An 18,886-nucleotide genomic window follows, 5' to 3' on the forward strand; every position below is an offset into this window, starting at 1 on the left:
AACCTGCAGTGTCTCGGCCCTTTATGGCACATGATTGCCCACCCCTGGTCTAGACCCACGGTTCTTATCCTTTTTTCCTTACAAACCCTCTAACCAATTTTTGCTTATTTGGTTCTTTGTTTTTAATTAATTATCAAAATAGGCTGAAGTCAAAGAATCTGAAATCACTGTGTCACAACCGAGGAATAAAAAACAACTGTAATGAAGATGTGCCAACACTCCTTAGTGCAGGCAGGTAACCAGCCGTCAAGACAGCAGCTGCTTTAAGTGCCACACAGTCGCTCAGTGGATGAAGGAGACAAAGCAAAAATGCCGCCAGGAGAGAAAGCATGGCAAAGCAAAATACACCCCAAAACAGCTACAAAAATACATGAGTACAAAACTTAAGCATGTCAACTTAAAAAAAAAAAAAAAAAAAAAAATCTGTTACAGAAACTTAGATACAAAAACTTACCAAAAAGCACAAGTCCGGAATAAGCCAAGTTTAGCATGCAGAACACAAACAAACACAGAAACAAAGCAGAAAACAACATAAGACAATTTTGGCACATTTATACTGAATAAAGCCATTAGCTACATACAAAGGCGCGCGCACACACACACACACACACACACACACACACACACACACACACACACACACACACACACAGCTGTGTACTAAAAGTATTTATATACACACACACCTATGCGTTAACAAGTAAAGCTGGGAAGAAATTAAAAAAATAATAAAAAATGATGACTAATGACTGCATCCCTCAAACACAAAACACTGGCACTGAAACTTTTTCTGTATCAATGCACATAAAGTGTGTACTGTTGCCATTTTTTCGAATTTACAGGAGAAGTCCACTTGTTCCTTAAAATTAAGTTTATAAAATTAAAAGTATTTGCAAAACTGTAAACAATCCGCAGGTCTGTCAGAAACTACTGAACAAAAATTAAAAGTAGACAAAGCAAAATCAATCTGTGGAATGCCAAAGCGAGATGATCCATCACGACGTCACTTGATTGTCAAGGTGTCTACTCTAAGAATTAGATACGGGTCGCAAATTCAGAGCATCGCAAACAAATCCAGCAACATCCAATTGTGAGAGTGAACACAAATATTCACACAGCAAATCCATAGTGTGATCAGGGCTGTAAATTAAAGTTATGAAATATAAAATACTTGTAACAATCATAAGAAAAAAGCTCAGGAAGGAACAATATAAGGAATGAAACTAGTGCATTAATTCTAGTCCAGCTGTATATGAAGTTTTGTAAAATGAAAATTTTATGTAAATTTGTTCTACTAGAGTAAAAATTAATTTTGTTAATATATAAACTTAAGTAATAATACTCAGACATATAACAAGAGTTCCAGTTTGCGTGGTTGGAATCTTGACTATAGAGCAAGCTAACTATGACGCAATAATCAAAATAAATAATTTCAGTTTGACTTTTCAATAACAGGAAGTTAAACATGTCCAACATCAACCAAAAGTGTGATAAGCTGCAACATTATTGATTCCCATATTGGGGGCAATCACAATTTTGAACACTGAATTTTAACCCACCCACTACCCCAAAACACTGGTCAGTCTGCCAACAACTACTGTGCATCTGGAAAGTATTCACAGCGCTTCACTTTTTCCACCTTTTATGTTACAGCCTTATTCCAAAATGGATGAAATTAATTTTTTTCCCCCTCAAAATTCTACTCAACACCCCATAATGACAACACGAAAAAAAGTTTTAAAATTTTTGCAAATTTATATATATATATAAAAAAAATAAAAAATAAAAATTAAGAAATCACATGTATGTAAGTATTCCCATCCTTTGCTCAATACTTTGTTGATGCACCTTTGGCAGCAATTACAGCCTCAGTTTTGCCCATTCCTCTTTGTGCACCAACACTCCCAATCCAACCTGATGGAGTTGGAGAGGTGCTTGCAGCCGTTTTCAGATCTCTCCAGAGACATTCAATCAGATTCAGGTCTGGGCTCTGGCTGGACCACTCAAGGAGAAGACACTCCTTTGATAGCTTGGCTGTGTGCTTAAGGTCATTGTCCTGCTGAAAGCTGAACCTTCGCCCCAGTCTGAGGTCAAGAGCACTCTGGAGCAGGATGTCTCTGTATATTGCTGCATTTATTTTCCCCCTCAATCCTGACTAGTCTCCCAGCTCCTGCTGCTGAAAATATCACCACAGCATGATGCTGCCACCACCATGCTTCAATGCAAGGATGGTGCCTGGTTTCCTCCAAACATCATGCTTGGCATTCACGCCAAAGAGTTCAACAGTTGTCGGATCAGACCAGACTATTTTGTTTCTCATGGTCTGAGAGTCCTTCAGGTGCCTTTTGACAAACTCCAGGTGGTCTGCCATGTGCCTTTTACTAAGGAGTGGCTTCAGTCTGGCCACTCTGCCATACAGGCTTGACTGGTGGATTGCTGCAGAGATGGTTTTCCTTCTGGAAGGTTCTTCTCTCTCCACAGAGGAATGCTGGAGCTCTGAGAGTGACCATCAAGTTCTTGGTCACCTCCCGGACTAAGGCCCTTCTCCCCCGATCGCTCAATTTAGACGGATGGCCAGCTCCAGGAAGAGTCCTGGTGGAACCGAAGTTCTTCCATTTATGGATGATGGAGGCCACTGTGCTCATTGGGACCTTCAGAGCAGCAGAAATGTTTCTGTACCCTTCCCCAGATTTGTCCCTCAAAACAAACCCATCTCTGAGGACTACAGACAATTCCTTTGACTTCATGTTTGGTTTGTGCTCTGACATGCACGGTCAACTGTGGGACCTTATATGTAGACAGGTGTGTGTCTTTCCAAATCATGTCCGATCAACTGAATTTACCCCAGGTAGATTCCAAGTAAGCTGTAGAAACATCAAGGATCATCAGTGCAAACAGGATGTACCTGAGCTCAATTTTGAGCTTTATGGCAAAGGGTGTGAAGACTTAGGCCCATGTGATTTCTTAGTTTTTTTATTTTTAATAAATTTGCAAAAATCTCAAAACATTGTCGTTATGGAGTATTGTGTGTAGAATTTTCAGGAAAAACATTAATTTTATCCATTTTTGAATAACGCTCTAACATAAAATGTGGAGAAAGTGAAGTGCCGTGAATAATTTCCAGATGTACTGTAGGAGTCATTTTTAAAAGGCTAGCTTGCTTATCAGTCTACAGTAAAATCTTTGACAATGATGTCACCAAAATTAACAAATTTTAATCAATTTCTCTGAGATGGTTAATCACTGCCACTCAGTGACATCCTTCAAGGTACCCTCAGTCAGTTGCTGGACATTACACAGGTACTGTGAGCACAGTATGGAACTTGAGTAGACACTGCTTTCTTCTGTGTGAATTCTGGTGTTCCCCATGGATATGCTCTGGATCCTACTCTGTTCAATGCTTGCATGGACTGGGTGACGGATATCATTTTGTAGTCCAACAACTTGAGTGCATTTATTGGTGAGGAAAGGTTCACTGACATGGACAATTCTGTGATTTTTGTGGAATCAATAGATGGACTGACTGCAGCTTGAGAGTAGTTGAGTGAGGAGATGGAATGTCTGGGCTTGTAACAGGCACCGATATCTTTGCAGGTGAAAGAAAGTCCAAGTCTTTAGGGTCCTGATGCTTCCTGTCTGACTACATGGTTGCGATACTTGGATGCCCACCAGTGGCATTAGGTGATGACTGGATATCTTTGGTACAATGACACTGTCATTGCAAAATGACAAATGCACAAACTAAGGGCTATAAACAACAACAGCTTTGGTGCAAGCAAGCACCCCCCCCCCAGCCTTAACTGTAAGTGCACAAACCAACATTTATAAAAAAAAAAAAAAAAAAAAACCTTTTCGTCTGTCATTTTAGAAAACTTACCAATACCAGTCTGCAAGAATAAACACACCACATTCACTCCATAAAATATCTCTGGATATATTCGGCCACTTGCCAAATATATCACTGGTGAAATGATTTCAATCAATCAATCAATTCCATACATTTTCCAAACGTGCTCTCGAAAATCTGATGATTAATTATCTCATAAGCTTCTCTTAATGCTTTTATTTTGTAACTGCAGAAAGAAAAATTTACAGCCTCGTTTCCGGCACCTGGAGAAACATCAACCACATTATTGAAGACAACATTTAACTCTGGCAAACACACAGCAGACGGCCACACAGGAACACTTACATTATTGTTGCGCGTCTCAACTGCAGGGAATTTCCTGACGATGAATTTAACTGCAGACTCCAAGTTCTTATCAACGAGATAGGAGGGCTTAGCTTTTGGATCGCCACACGCCTGGAGAGACATGAAGGTCAAGGTAAGTATGCCAAAGAAAATAAATAAATCAGATTTTATTTTTGTTATTTTCTTTCCCCACAGTCAGATACTGTACATTAGATGTGTTATCATCAGCTGGGAAACTTTCAGCGCTTCCAGTGAAAAATGGTTTATCCTGGTTCAAGAACCAGGGGAGTCAGACGAATTAATTATTCAAAGAAATTTAAGTCTAATTGAAAAGTTAAAAACAAGGCAACTAAACATATGGCCATGTTACTATAAAAACAATACTGATATCAATTCTGCTTTTAAAGTGTGCAAGAAGAAAAGAGGCGGAGAGAAGAAGTAATAGTACAAGGGAACCAATCAGCTGAATGTTATCAGAGGATAGTTTATCTTACGAGCATCACTCCCGTAGTCTTGACTTACTGTTCTGCTCTCGTACAGGTGGCGATGCATCGGCCCCGACAGTCAAAACGACAGTGCTCATGCAGTATGGGTAGTGTAGTAGTGAATGGCTGAGGAGGATGTGATCCATGCATGTGCCATAAACAGTAAAATATAAAACGCTTCTCAGCAGTCGGTTCAGGGTGGCAGAATCCCAGAAGTGATCAGTGTCATGGAGGTCAACGGACCATTCTGAAGATTCAGCTCCATGTGGTTAGAGTGCAAGCACACATTTAGCAAAGCCATTAAAAATGACATGAAAGTACAAAAAGTGAGAGTTGCATCAATAACTAATTTTAGAAATGTCATGTTTCTGACCTATCAAATAAACATCACAGCTAAGCAACACACAGGATTTAGACAAAATTCTGAAAATGTCTACCTCTGAAACCGTCATTTGTTTTCATTCATTCCACTGTTAAAAATTAAGTAAAACTTGAAACATTCTTTGGACAGGCAAGCCATCACAGCAAAGAACATGACTTCCTCTTTTATTCTGAAGGTGAGTAATTTTGTTTTACAAAGCTCAATAAACCAAATTTAACTCAAAAACACTAAATTGACTTGTGCATTTATGTAAACACTGAGTCCTTTACAAAAATAAGAATAACTAGAGGTCTTGACAAAATTCTTTTCCACCTGCAAAAAAAAAAAAAAAAAAAAAAAAAAAAAGTTAATGTCCACCAGGTGGAGGTATTGCTCCATTTCAAGAACCATGAGTACAGGCTGCAGTGGGACACAATGGCAAACCTGTTGCTTATGTTGGTAAATGATGATAACAATAATAAATCAAAATTTATAACCAATAGTGCACTGTGGTATAGTGCGGTTGTCATGCATCACATGACTAAAATAGACCCCAACCTCATGTTATGAATGTCTCGCCCCTGTGGTTCCATACATTAAAAGGCGCTGAATCGCCGCTTGACTATTTCTGTGCACAACGCAGATTATGTGTGTGTGTAAAATGAATACCCGCACACTTCTCATGGTTGTGTGTCCCTATGAAGTCAGTTTCAAGTAAAGACAGAAGCAAGTGTCACGAAGACAGTATAAAACAATGTTATTCTTTTATGTAAAAAGCAAGTGTTTGCATGGAAACATGAACAGTGCCCCGTGAACTCATTGTAGCCAATTTGTTAAAATATGAAACTCTAGGTATGCCTACTCACAGATCCCCCCGGGGTTTAGAAAATAGAGAATAAAATCCTGCATTAGATCTGTGATTTAAATAAATTAATGTCTGGGCAACATAAATAACCACATTTAATAAACGACGTGTTCTATAAATAAGTAATTATTACAAGTTTGTTGTATAAAGTATTAATATTATAACAGAACCAGGATGAATTTTTTTTGGGGCTTGCCTTGGCTGAGGATCAGGGACCCAAAAGCACACAGGATGTTATTATGGGTCTCACAGTACACATACAGTTCTGTGAAAAAGAGTTTGCCCCTTTGACCCTTTACATGCTAGATTTTTATTAGGACATCAAAAAAAATAATAATAAAATAAAATAAAATAATTCAGGCCTTGTATATTAGAATTTCCAAAATCATGCTCTCCAAGTTATAGACTTCTGTGGTTGTGACTGAAGAAATTGTGCCTTCATAGTGGAGATGCACAGAGAATAATTTTCTTTCAACAAAACATCAAATCTATGCTTAAATCTCCAATGTGTCTTCTGGCAAATTGTAGCTGAACTTTCAAGCGTTTTTTTTTTGTCCTTTCTTTTTTTATAGAAACCTTCTCAATACCACTTCATCATGAAGCTGTCTAACTGGTGATGCAACACTCAAAACCTGCACTTTGCACAATTTCTTCAATCACAGCCACAGAAATCTATAACTTCTTCAGGGTTGTCCTGTTGTCTTTCCTCACTCTTCACCTTCTTATACAGTCACTCAGTTTTTGAGAACTATCTACTCCACACAGATTTATCACAGAGTGCTATACTGTTTGTATTTCTTCATAATTCATGTAAATAAAGTCCAAGACATAGTCAGTGTCTTGGGAATGTTCACGTATCCATCCCCTGAATTGTCCAAAGAAAACTGTATATAAAAGTCATGGTTTACATGTGCTATACTAAAGGGGGCACTTGCTTATTCACACCATCATTTTGGCTTTTAGATTTTTAATTAATTTATATCAAACTGTAGAGATTTACTTTCACTGTTAGTTTAAAGAGCATGATTTTGGAAATTCTAATATACAAAGCCTAAATTTTTTTTTTTTTTTTTTTTGATGTCCTAATAAAAATCTAACATGTAAAGGGTCAAGGGAGCAAACTTTTTTTTTTTTTTTACACATGTACCGAACACACACAACTGCACTTGCAAAACTTTTTTCCTGTGTGCTGTACTCACTTTGTAACACAGAGTTTACTCTGAGCAACTTTATTTGGAAGCACTATGATTCCTCATTTAATAATTATGACTGACAAAGATGTAGATCGGACGAACGTTGTATACCAGTAGTGTTCACCTGCAGTGGGGTATGGCGCTAGCTGAGCATCTCCAGAAGTGAATGTTGTGGTACAAGAAAAAGGTGAGAGCAGTGTTAACCCAACTCAATGTGCCAATCAAGCAGCCTCCAGCTAACAATTCAGACATGGTCAAAAACAGCAAATGCTGTGTATGTTTTTGTAGTAACAGATATGCGGCCAGAATGTTGTTGAGAACATGGGATTTAAAATGCATGCTTTACAAAGTTTTCCCTCAAGACGTTTAATGTCATCTTTACTTTCCACTGTACTGAAAATGTGCTGAACTGTGAACTCAAACCCACAGTACATACCAAACCGTGACTTTTGTGTATTGCTACACCCCTAACTCATGTGTTACAGAAAGCTCACACAATATAACACAAAACAATAAATCCTACAACTAGTAACTAATAACTAACAACTGCTAACAGAATATTGTCCCACCACATGATGGAAATAGAATAGATGCCCCACAGGATGCCAGTTTTTCAAAGGGTAACTGCAGGAATTTTCAACCAAGTCTCTAGTATTAGATGTTTGTGGGCTCATCTTTTTACATGAGACAAAAATAAATAAATAAATAAATAAATAAATAAATAAAAATCAGTCCAGTATCAATTTAAAATGCTCACACTGTCATAACTAAACAGTTACACAATTTGGAATGGACACTGAAAAATGGTATTCAATAGGCCAAGGGGGTAAATTATTAAAGACCAGAGTACCAAGTACCAATAAGCTCCACTTAACTGTACTGCTTTCAGTACTGGAGAAATAGTTTTGAAAGACAGCCCCTCCTCCTCAGAGCATGTCCACACTGTCTATGCCCCCCCCCCCACTGCATGCCAAGTGTGGCAGTCTGAACAGTCCCCCATATCATCAATGTCAATGATTTGGTCAAAACAATGTTGTGGCAATTTGCTATTATTTATGATGTTAAATTGTATACAGAAAATAAAAGCCTTGTTAATTCTCTTCTTTATTTTATTTTCTCCAAAAAGTACCTTTAAGAATACTGTTAATGTACCGGACAAATAAGTAGTACTGCTAAGATTAGTCTTAACAATACCCATCCCCATACATGATGTAAGGCTATGGGGACAAGCTAAAAACACTCAAAACTAAGGCATTTATTGATGCTACCGAACAGACAAATGTATCATCACACGTGTTCAGTATCATGGAGAGGATGCCTACAGCAGACATGTGCATGTTGTAAGTGCTTATATTTGTTGATCATGAACCTGTGTTTGAAAAACTAATAACTCACAGAGTTTGAGAGATTCATGTTTTAACTTTCAAGGAGCTGACTTGAAAAGTAAAACAGCCCATATAACCATATTCATTAACTAATCAAATAAGACAGCTATTAAAAGGGATCACATGCAAAGAAAAAAAAAAAAAATCAGTTTATCAAGTCAGTCCTGCCAAGTAGTCAATTAAATGGTTCATGTGTGATGTACTTTAAAGTCACGTGTACGTAAGTGACTTTAAAGTACATAAATGACAATAATTATCCAAAATTGCACTAAAATGTACTTTGCACTCAGCACAGAAAAGCACAAATGCCCTTTTCACCTGTAGTCCAGTGAAAACAGACAACTTTGCCAAAAAATACAAACAAATAAGAGAACGGAATAAACCTTTACCTTTTTGTGCTGATTACTTAAATTGAATGTCAACTCAGCCTCATTATTATTTTCTAATATAAAAAAAAAATAAATAAAACTAAATCCCATTGTCTCCTTTGTGGCTCCTTGAAGTTCTGATTGAAAAATAAATTTGTTGGATTGGTAGCCAGCTGGGCAGAGCTGAAAATTTCTGGAGTGTAAGAATGTGTCATTTTACAGTTTTTTTTCCCCCCCACTGTGAACTGAATCAGTGTTTTAGAATGTTGTCAGACGAGAGACATCTAAAGAGATCACTGTTGTCACTGACAAACCAACTGGCATTTTTCATAGTTGTCGGACAGAAAAAAACAAAAAGAAATCATACACAGACTGAATCAACAGACGAAGTCACAGTTAGTCTGCAGTGAGTTACACAAAAGAATACAGATAAACACAGCGCAATGATAAACATTCAACACTTTAAAAATCTGATCCAGAATATAAGATTTAAAAGTATAACCCCCCCCTCCCCCCCCCCGCACCAAAATCTTTAGATTAACTAATACCAACGAAACCTATTACACATCCTGCTCACAAGTGTAAATGAATGTTTTATTAACTGATGTCATTGATTAAAACAGATTTTGTGTCATTTCCAGGGAGTGTGCATTAGCGGTGGTGGCTGGTGCAATAAGCTGGCTGGGTTTGGGTGGGGTCAGGGCTGAATGGATGGATGGCCAGAAGCGCGCAGTGAATGAAGGACATGGGAATAAGGTGAGAATCAGCTGTGGTCAGGGAGGAGTAAAGGAGCTGTTGCCTGGATACCAGAACAGACCTTAGTCTCACCTCCACCTTTCTTTCACCAATCTGGTTGGAATTAATAGTTTATAAAAACTGAGCACCCCCCACCCCTACCTCAGTGTCTACATTGATGAACAAATGGCAGGAGATCCCTGAACAGATGGCATGGGTCCAAGAAATGCTCCAATCGAAAAACCAATTACATCTGTTAATTACTGAAAGCTGTATCCTGTCGGTGATCCCTCAGAGTCCCTGAACAATTACTGACAGCTGAAGAGAGAAAGCAAAACAAATTTATCCTCAATGACAATTAGCTTTTGCCCATCATCCCTGACTGTGGAGGGTAAGGTTAAGTGCCATGGGGGGGGGACAAAAAGGATGTCGCTTGCACAGAGTGCTGGTCTCAGTCAAATTACAGGGAAGAAAACCCCTACAACATACTAAGTACTGGCTGATCACATGGACTTTCAGATGGCAAGACTATAATCTCTGTTCATCCTTTGCCTTTTGTCAGCACAGTAAAGAATTTGTTCTTTTCAACAAGAACTTGGATGGAACCACAGAAGCAAGACGGTTAATGCTACACCGACTCCCAAATGAATGAATTTATGAAATTATTAAAAAAAAAAAAAAAAACCTGTAAGATAGCCCTGGTTAAACGACTCAAACAAAATTGGAGTAATGTGAGTGTTACTACTACAAATAGGTTTGGGGCTTCAATGAAACATTATATTAATAGGATTATTTATACACCAAAGCAGTGATGACACAAATGACCATTTTTACTTTTGGAAAACCAATCGTGCAGAAACTAAATTTGGTCTGAATACAGACGGATATATTTGTGGACCTCCAAACCCCTGCCCGTGACCTTTAATTGGAGTGAGCAGATACAGAAAATGGATGGGTATTTGTGGACAGTATCTCTCTAAAGTACACAGGCACAGTACAATACAAACATTTTAAATGCTTTAAGGTACCGGTTAAGGGTTGACATTTGGTGGAGGTTTACACTAAGTGGTGCTGTAGCTGGCGTTTGCTTTTAGTATATTGGAAACTTGCACAGTAACATTTACTTGCACTGGATGAAGACAGACCGTAAATTAGAGCAGTGAGGAGTGTGCACGTGAATGCAGTATCATAAGCAAATGAGTTAGACAGTGAATGGAGTCCTGCCCTACAGATTCAAACATGAACAGGAGGGAGAGGAGCGACAGATCAGTCCGGGTAGCCAGGAGGAGGAAGGAGGGTGGAGGGGGAGGAGTTTCATCAGTGGAAGGTGAGAAACTTTGCAAACCTTCCAAACTTGTCCTTGCTGCATAGGAGAGGGGGAAGCATTGGAACGAAGAGAAGAAGAAGAAGAGAAGAAATCAAAACAAAGAGCCGACGCAGACAAACAGCTAGCTCACTGATCCACACACAGGACGCACCAACCTGACGTATTCCCTTCACCAATCACACCACCTGACCAATCATGTTCAAGACAAACTTATTAAGAGGAAATGATGAAGCACACTTCCCTGTGTAAAGTTCTAAGAGGCTGTAACTACAGCCTTTTCTTATCTCTGCAGGAATCATATGAGCAACAAAAAGTGATAGAAAATAAATACGCAGAGAACATTAACATGGACCAATTTTACGACAGTTCCTGCAGAAATAAATATTTGTGTCTTCAACCTTAAGTAACCTGTGCAGAAGCAATCTTTAAATGTGGCTGATATCCAATATGCTTGATAAAGTCTGTATAGGTAGGGAGGGGTGTTTTTTCAAGAAATTTGGAGATCTATAAATGTTTGCATAGAATATGAAAATATACACAGAATAAACCATAGCAGGATAAATTTTTGGTCATTTGGTTCCAAAAACCCATATGGATGGAGCCAGTGAAGATATCGGGTTCAAAAATCGTCAAAAATAGATGAAAATGTCATATCTTGAGAATGGCTGCACCTAGAGACTTGAAATTTGGCTCCAAATGTTGCTTGACCCCAAGTTTATATTCAACTTCTATAGTAACAATAAGCCTATCTAGTGTTTTTTTTTTAAGAGTACTTGACAAAAAAAAAAAAAACTAATTTCAGTACATATGTTACAATCAATTGTAACAAACAAAATCTATGTAGTTTTTAATTTCCGGAACATCAGCTGAGTATAATCATCACATGTAAAGAATGACATGGCCACAATGAACTAATTATAAGCAACAGAGTGGTTTTCTACGTCAACAGCACATATACGACACGCGTTACATGAAATTTTCAAACGCTAAGTCCATATGGGTTTTTGGCACCAAATGACCCACAAATTATACGGTTATGGTTTATTCCATGTATATTTCCATACGCCATGCAAAAATTTATAGATTTCAAAAATTTTTGAAATAATACTCCTCCCTAGTATAGGCATCCAGTATATTTTGGATTACTGCATTCCTAAAACATGTACCAAACTAGTGTTAGACCCACTTTGTTTTTTTTTTTAAGGGGGGGGGGGGGGGGGGGGGGAATTACTTAAAATCTCAAAGCTGGAAAATTTTTAGAAAGTCATTCTATTAAGAGAAAACAGGATAAACAGGGCAAAAAAAAACTATCATATTAAAAGAATGAACAACACAGTAACTGAACTTTTTCAAAGATGTGCATAGTTTCAGCACCAAAACATTTTATATAATTTGTGATCACAATTAACTTCCCATTATTTCGCACCCCTGAAATGTTGGTGCAGCCTAATGTGAGATCTCAACATCATCAATACGAGTCTGATTACTTTTACGTTAGACAACGGCAGTCGCAGCCACACCTCTATATAGGGATGTCCCGATACTGATCAGAGTATCAGTAAAGGAGAACACAATTGTGGGTTTTTTAATATTTTGACTGGATTTTTGCACCCAAATCAACTTCTCACCTGTTGTATAAATACATGTTTCAATGTTGTGCTGTGACAAAGCTGCTGCAAATAAATGACTTGAGAGAGCAAAAGTGAGCAGGTACCCTGCTGTGCGGAGCAGAGAGGGTCGTGGACATTTTTAAGCACCTATTTGAACTTGCATTGCAATGGTGTTGTTTACAGTTTGCGTTGTGTTCAATGTTGGGTCAAAGGCATGCAAGTGGCGACAGCTGTGTGTCCACGTTTAAGCAATAACGATATCTGTCACAGCCAAACTACTCAACTGAATTTAATTTAAGTAGAAAGTAGATGTTCCTATAAAAGACGTTTTCTTTGTGTCACAGTTCGTTTCGGGACACCCCATGATGGCATATGTTTCTGCACAGCACAAACGCCACAGTATTCACACTTCTTTCAACAAGTGTTAAAGATAATACAAGTATTGCTGCCTACACACGTGTGGAATGAAGGAGTGCAATATGGTAGACAGTATGGACATCAGCGGCCACAACGCCTCATTTAGAAAGTTTACCTTCCCACAGCTCAACTGCTGCTTACTGACTGAAACTGCAACAATACAAAATGTTCAGTTAATCATTTTTGCCAAGCCACAGAAAAGTCTAACATTGACTGATTCAGTGTATTAATTATTTCTGTTAATTTGATTAATTGTGCTCAATAATGTGGTATTAAAACTGTTCTGCACCAAAGACTGCATGGTGCTCTTCACATTCATTAAAATGAAAGTAGACATACAGTTGTGGTCAGATGTTTACGTAGATACGCTCACTATGGACATGAATGTCCCACTAATATTGAGCTTTCAATCATTTCTTTGAACCAGGGCTGCAACAAACGATTATTTTCCGTAACAGATTAATTAAGAAAATAATCTACCAATCATTCGATTAGTTGTTTGGCCCATAAAATGTCAGTAAATTGTGAAAAAATGTTGATTAGTGTTTTCCAGAGCACATGATGATGTCTTGAAATGTGTTGCATCCACAACCCATTACCTTTGCAGCCCTTATAGCTGTCGGTTAATGTAGCAGTTGATTAATCATTGCGGCTCTACTCTGAACTGTTCCTTTTTCTGGGCTAGAATGATTGTACAAGCAACACATTTAATAATAATACAAAAAAGGAGAATTTAAATGGGCAGGTAATTTTTTTTTCCTCCAAATCAACACAGGGTCACACCTTGACCAGATACTTGGAGTGGTTTCTTGGCATGTCAATGACCTAAAATCAAGATATTTTTGATTGGGCTGAGATCAGGACTTGAGGAAGGCAAGTCCAAAACCTTGATTTTAGCCTACTTTATTCAGTCAGTGTCTGTTTTGATGTGAATTTTAGAGTCATTGTATTGTGTCCAATTATGTCCAAGTTTAAATGGTATAGTTGAGGAACTCTGAGGTAGCCCTTCTTCAGCATTTCCTACACTTTGTGGAAAGCACCGGTTAAACACAACAAAAACAAAACACAACACAAAATTGGCTCAGAACACAATACTACCACCAAGATGCTGAATAGTTGGTACAGTGTTCTTGGGATTGAATGATTTGCCTTTACTTGTCCAAAAATACTTTTGGTCATTGTGGTCAAGACTTTAAATTTTCTATCAGCCGACAAGAACCCCCCCTCCCCCCAAAAAGCCATCGTTAATTTGACCATGTGTTGGAAACTGTAGTCGAGATTAATGGTGTCAGTTTTGAAGCAGTGGATAATTTCTTGGACACAAGTGGTTATTCTTGATCATTTTGGACTCTGTTGTTTCTTAGAAATGACCCCAGGCATCATACCTCACTTGCTAAATCTATTAGTCTCTTTCTCAGATCTTCTGATGTCCTTGGACTTTCCCCATTGCAACGTGTTTGTCAAAGCAACATGTGCTGTCTAACTCTTTAAGCGTTGGCTCAGTGAGACTACCAGCTATACTCAATCATGAAGAGGCCTTGTCAAGTAAATAGTTCACATTTCTCAGTGAGCGTAAGTATATATTTGATCTGTATGTGTAATTTTGACCCTGTGCTGATTTCAGAAAAACACAAGCCACCTTACTTCCTGTTGAGAGAAGACATTACACCATTACACCACAACTGTTATACTTACAAACTAAAGTTAATTAAAACTGAGGTTACTTGGATAAGTGGTAAAATGTCCTGAGGACCAACAATATGGCCAATTGGTGTAAAAAACTCTTACATATCTCCTACACAGATGACTGCGGTCCTGCATGGAAACTCTACAGTATTCCTCTCTGGGATGCTGAGCTATACCGCACTATGTTGCATTGTGAGAATTACTTTTATTTTCAATAGGCCTGTCACAATAATATTCTTGAAAATTAGCTAAATGTTGATTGTTCTTTGGATGGATATACTTGTATTTTTATGCTATATTATCATTATATCATTGGCACAATATTATGATATTATTGTGATATTTCCCAAGGCAATATATCATACCAAAAAATTTGTTAGTGTGACAAGCCTAAATTTCGACACGTATGTCGTGGGCTTTGGGTGACTTGTGATGTGATTTAGTGCTATATAAATCATCCGAATTGAAAATAAACTGCAACTTGTGCATCAAATTCTTGTTTTTCCCCCTATTAAAATAGGGATGCTGTTCAATCATGGTGTCTCAGAAAAAGAACAGTTCAAAGAAATCAATGACAATCATGTCTGCTGTGATAATGTATAAACTGACCACAACTGTAAGTAGTTTGTTTAGCGCTTTCAACAGCTTGAAACCAATTGTAAACCATCTTAAAATGAATTTAAAGAGACAAAAATAAATGTAAAGTAAATCGTTCTGAAATTTGGACAGATGGTAACAAAACCAAACAAAAAAGCAATTTAACAGCATCTCTTTGGAAACTGAAACTCCCATTTTGACATTTCCCTTACCAAAAAGTAGTATATGCAAGTATGTTTCAAGTATACTTCTAGTTTACTTTTTATATACTTATCAGTACTATTTTTTGGTAAGGGTTTATATGCTAATGATTAATCAGAGAAAATAATCAACAGCTTAATGAGAACAACAGTCCTCAGTTTCACTCAACCATTTAGAAAGGTTGGTTAAAATTCCTGTTGCCAACTGTTATGAATGCAGCTTCAGTTGCTGGATGAGCTGTCAACTGTCCTATCATGAAAAACTATTTTGCTAAATACCATTAGTATCGCATTAGGTGACGCCTGTTAGCACTGCGTTATGCTATGCTAGAGAGTGGTCATGCAAGCCTGTTTGCATTGCGTTAAGTGATGCTAGCCACATTTCAAGACACGTGACTGATTAAATCCATCATACGAGGTCTGTCCAATAAGTATCGTACCTTTTTATTTTTTCAAAAACTATATGGATTTGAATCACGTGTGATTCCATCAGCCAAGCTTGAACCTTCATGCGCATGAGTGAGTTTTTCCACGCCTGTCGGTTGCGTCATTCGCCTGTGGGCAGGCTTTGAGTGAGCACTGGTCCACCCCTTCCGTCGGATTTCTTTTGTCTGAGAACTTGCTGTGAGACTGCCGCTTTGCGCCATGAAATTTTTTTCAGAAACTGTTAGAGACAGGCAGTTGGAAACCATTCGATAGATTCAGTTGGATATCGGTGAAGATTCTGTCGGCGTCACGCGGATTATGGACTGTTAAAACCTTTTTAAAGACGGCCCACAGCGGCGGAGGGCGCGCCGTGTGCCGAGCGACCATTCGACAGGCTGGATCGACCAGATCATTTCTAAACTGAACGCTGTGTTGATCCGGGACATCATGTAACTACCACAGAAATGGCAACAGAGCTGGACATAGCACTTTTGCGGCACATTCCACTGTTACAGGAGATTTTGTAATGAAAGACGTGTGGAAGATTTCGCGCGTCGGCACGAAGCAGCTCAGGACGCGCAGCAAAAAAAACACCGTGTTGGAAACCATTCAGAAAATTCAGACGGCTTTCGATGGCTTTCAGTCGAGTGAGTATCCAAGAAATTGTGTAACAGCTGGACATGCCCCAACATGTCCTGTGAGACTTCCAAGATGGAGGTGTTTTGCTGCGCGTCCTGAGCTGCTTCGTGCTGACGCGCAAAATCCTCCACACATCTTTCATTACAAAATCTCTGCGTCTTTAAAAAAGGTTTTAACACTCCTTAATCTGTGTGACGCCGACAGAATCTTCACCGATATCCAACTGAATCTATCGAATGGTTTCCAACTGCCTGTCTAACAGTTTCTGAAAAAAATTTCATGGAGCAAAGCGGCAGTCTCTCAGCAAGTTCTCAGACAAAAGAAATCCGACGGGAGGGGTGGACTAGTGCTTACTCAAAGCCGGCCCACATGCGAATGATGCAACCGACAGGCGTGGAAAAACTCACGCATGCGCACGAAGGTTCAAGCTTGGCTGATGCAATCACACGTGATTCAAATCCATATAGTTTTTAAAAAAAATAAAAAGGTCCGTTACTTTTTGGACAGATCTCATACATCCCTTCTTTAAGGTGCACCCCTCACTCAGGTCCTCAGCCACCACAAGTAAAAGTAAGTCCCTTTGGCTGCTCCCTTGTTTTCACTTGGGGTTGCACAGCAGACTCCAAGGGGATCTGCATGTGATTGACACAAGTTAACACAAGTACGTATACCCCCCCCCCCATCATCAATTCCCTCGCTCACAAAGGATGCACCCAGACCATGTAACGTCAGGTGCCATGTCAGCACCTGACGTCGCACTTCAACACCCAACCTAGTGCCAAGCAATTCTACAAGATACTCTATTACAGGGGTGCTCAAGTTCGGTCCTCGAGATCTACCTTCCTGACATCTTAGTTGTCTCCGTTCCAACACACCTGAATCAATGAAAGGCTCATTACAAGCCTGCTTACGGACTTTCATTGGATTCAGGTGTGTTGGAACAGGGAGACAACTAAGAGTTGTCAGGAAGGTAGATCTCGAGGGACCGAATTGGGCACCTCTGCTCTATTAAGACTGTATCTTTACTAAAATAAGGTTCCATTGCTGCAGCACGCTGATAGCATTTACCAATTATGGCCTACAATTGTACTGAATATCATTTAGAAGAACCTTGCAGCACATTTGTTCGTGGTCATCTCATCCACATAAAATCCTTAGAAGATAACCTTGCATCAGTGAGAAGCTGGATGCCTAGAAACGTCCTACTTTTAAACTCTGAAAAGACTGAATATGGGTTCTTGGTCCAGTGAGACATTGGCATCAATCTGACCAGGTAAAGCTTAACCTAGGCTCGTGTGTCATACATCACACTGACAAAGTGAGGAACCTTGGGGTAATTTTTGATCCTATGTTGTCCTTTGACCTCCACATTAGAAATATTACGAGGACTGCTTTCTTCCACCTGCAAAATACAACAAAGATTCATCCCATCCTGTCTATGGCTGATGCTGAGACCCTGATCCATGCGTTTATCTTGTCTAGATTGGACTACTGCAATGTTTGATTTTCTGGATTACCGCAGTCTAGCATTAGGGGTCTCCAATTGGTTCAAAATGCTGCTGCCAGACGTTTTAACACAAAGCAGAAAGTTCGACACATTCCACCCTTTTGGCATCCCTTCACTGGCTTCCTGTCTCTGTGAAATCAGATTTTAAGGTTCTGCTACTAGCCTATAAAATTGTTCACGGACTGGCACCTCCCTACCTAGCTGACCTAATTAAACCTTATGCACCGGCCCGGGCTTTGTGTTCTCAGGGTGCAGGACTACGTTGTGTCCCTAAGGTGAATTAGAAGTCTGCGGGTCCCAGAGCTTTCTCTTATCGTGCCCCTGTTCTGTGGAATGATCTGCCTGCATCAATAAAACAGTCAGATTCTGTGGAGATTTTCAAGTCCAGACTTAAGACGCACTTATTTTCCCTTTCATATGGCTAGCATACTGGTACAGTATAGTTCTACTCTTTTCACTCTTTTAATTCATTTTATTAGGAAACGCAGCATGCCGCGGCCTCAACTTTACCTAAATTCTGGGTCTTTTAGTGATGCTTAGGGCTAGTGGCCGGCAACAGGGCTGTCACGATTAGGAATTTCTGGAGATGATTAATTGTCAGGCAAATAATTGCGATTGACAATTATATCATCTATTTTTTTTCTTTTTTTCCCCTTCTTTATTTTCTACTATCATAGTATGATTACACAACTCTGGAAGAACGTTTCGCTTTTGTGAGTGGAGAAACTGGGAATAGTGCAACATTTTTATTTTTATCTTCATTTTACATACAGTCCCAACTTTTAATCATTTGTGGTTGTTTCTGTTGAATTTCTGAAATTACAGAACTGCTATAAAGAACAGCATGAACATTTTATTGTGTTTTAAAACTTTGTGGAGCAAACACCAAACTC

At 38.8% G+C, this 18,886-nt stretch overlaps 1 protein-coding gene across 4 annotated transcripts in view; it reads right to left on the bottom strand.

Moving 5' to 3' along the window:
• nckap1 (NCK-associated protein 1) overlaps nucleotides 1-18,886 on the bottom strand; it is a 96,041-nt gene that overhangs the window by 50,781 nt on the left and 26,374 nt on the right. For 2 of the 4 annotated variants that reach the window (XM_034184431.1, XM_034184430.1), the window contains exons 2-3: nucleotides 10,930-10,947; nucleotides 4,193-4,303 (exon numbers count right to left, since the gene is read on the bottom strand). In XM_034184431.1, the coding sequence (XP_034040322.1) occupies nucleotides 4,193-4,303; nucleotides 10,930-10,947 (129 nt within the window). The remainder of the gene's footprint in view (nucleotides 1-4,192; nucleotides 4,304-10,929; nucleotides 10,948-18,886) is intronic. The other 2 variants (XM_034184433.1, XM_034184432.1) reach the window with 1 other exon arrangement.

This window comes from Thalassophryne amazonica, chromosome 13 (genome assembly GCF_902500255.1).
Source record: "Thalassophryne amazonica chromosome 13, fThaAma1.1, whole genome shotgun sequence".
NCBI lineage: Eukaryota > Metazoa > Chordata > Actinopteri > Batrachoidiformes > Batrachoididae > Thalassophryne > Thalassophryne amazonica.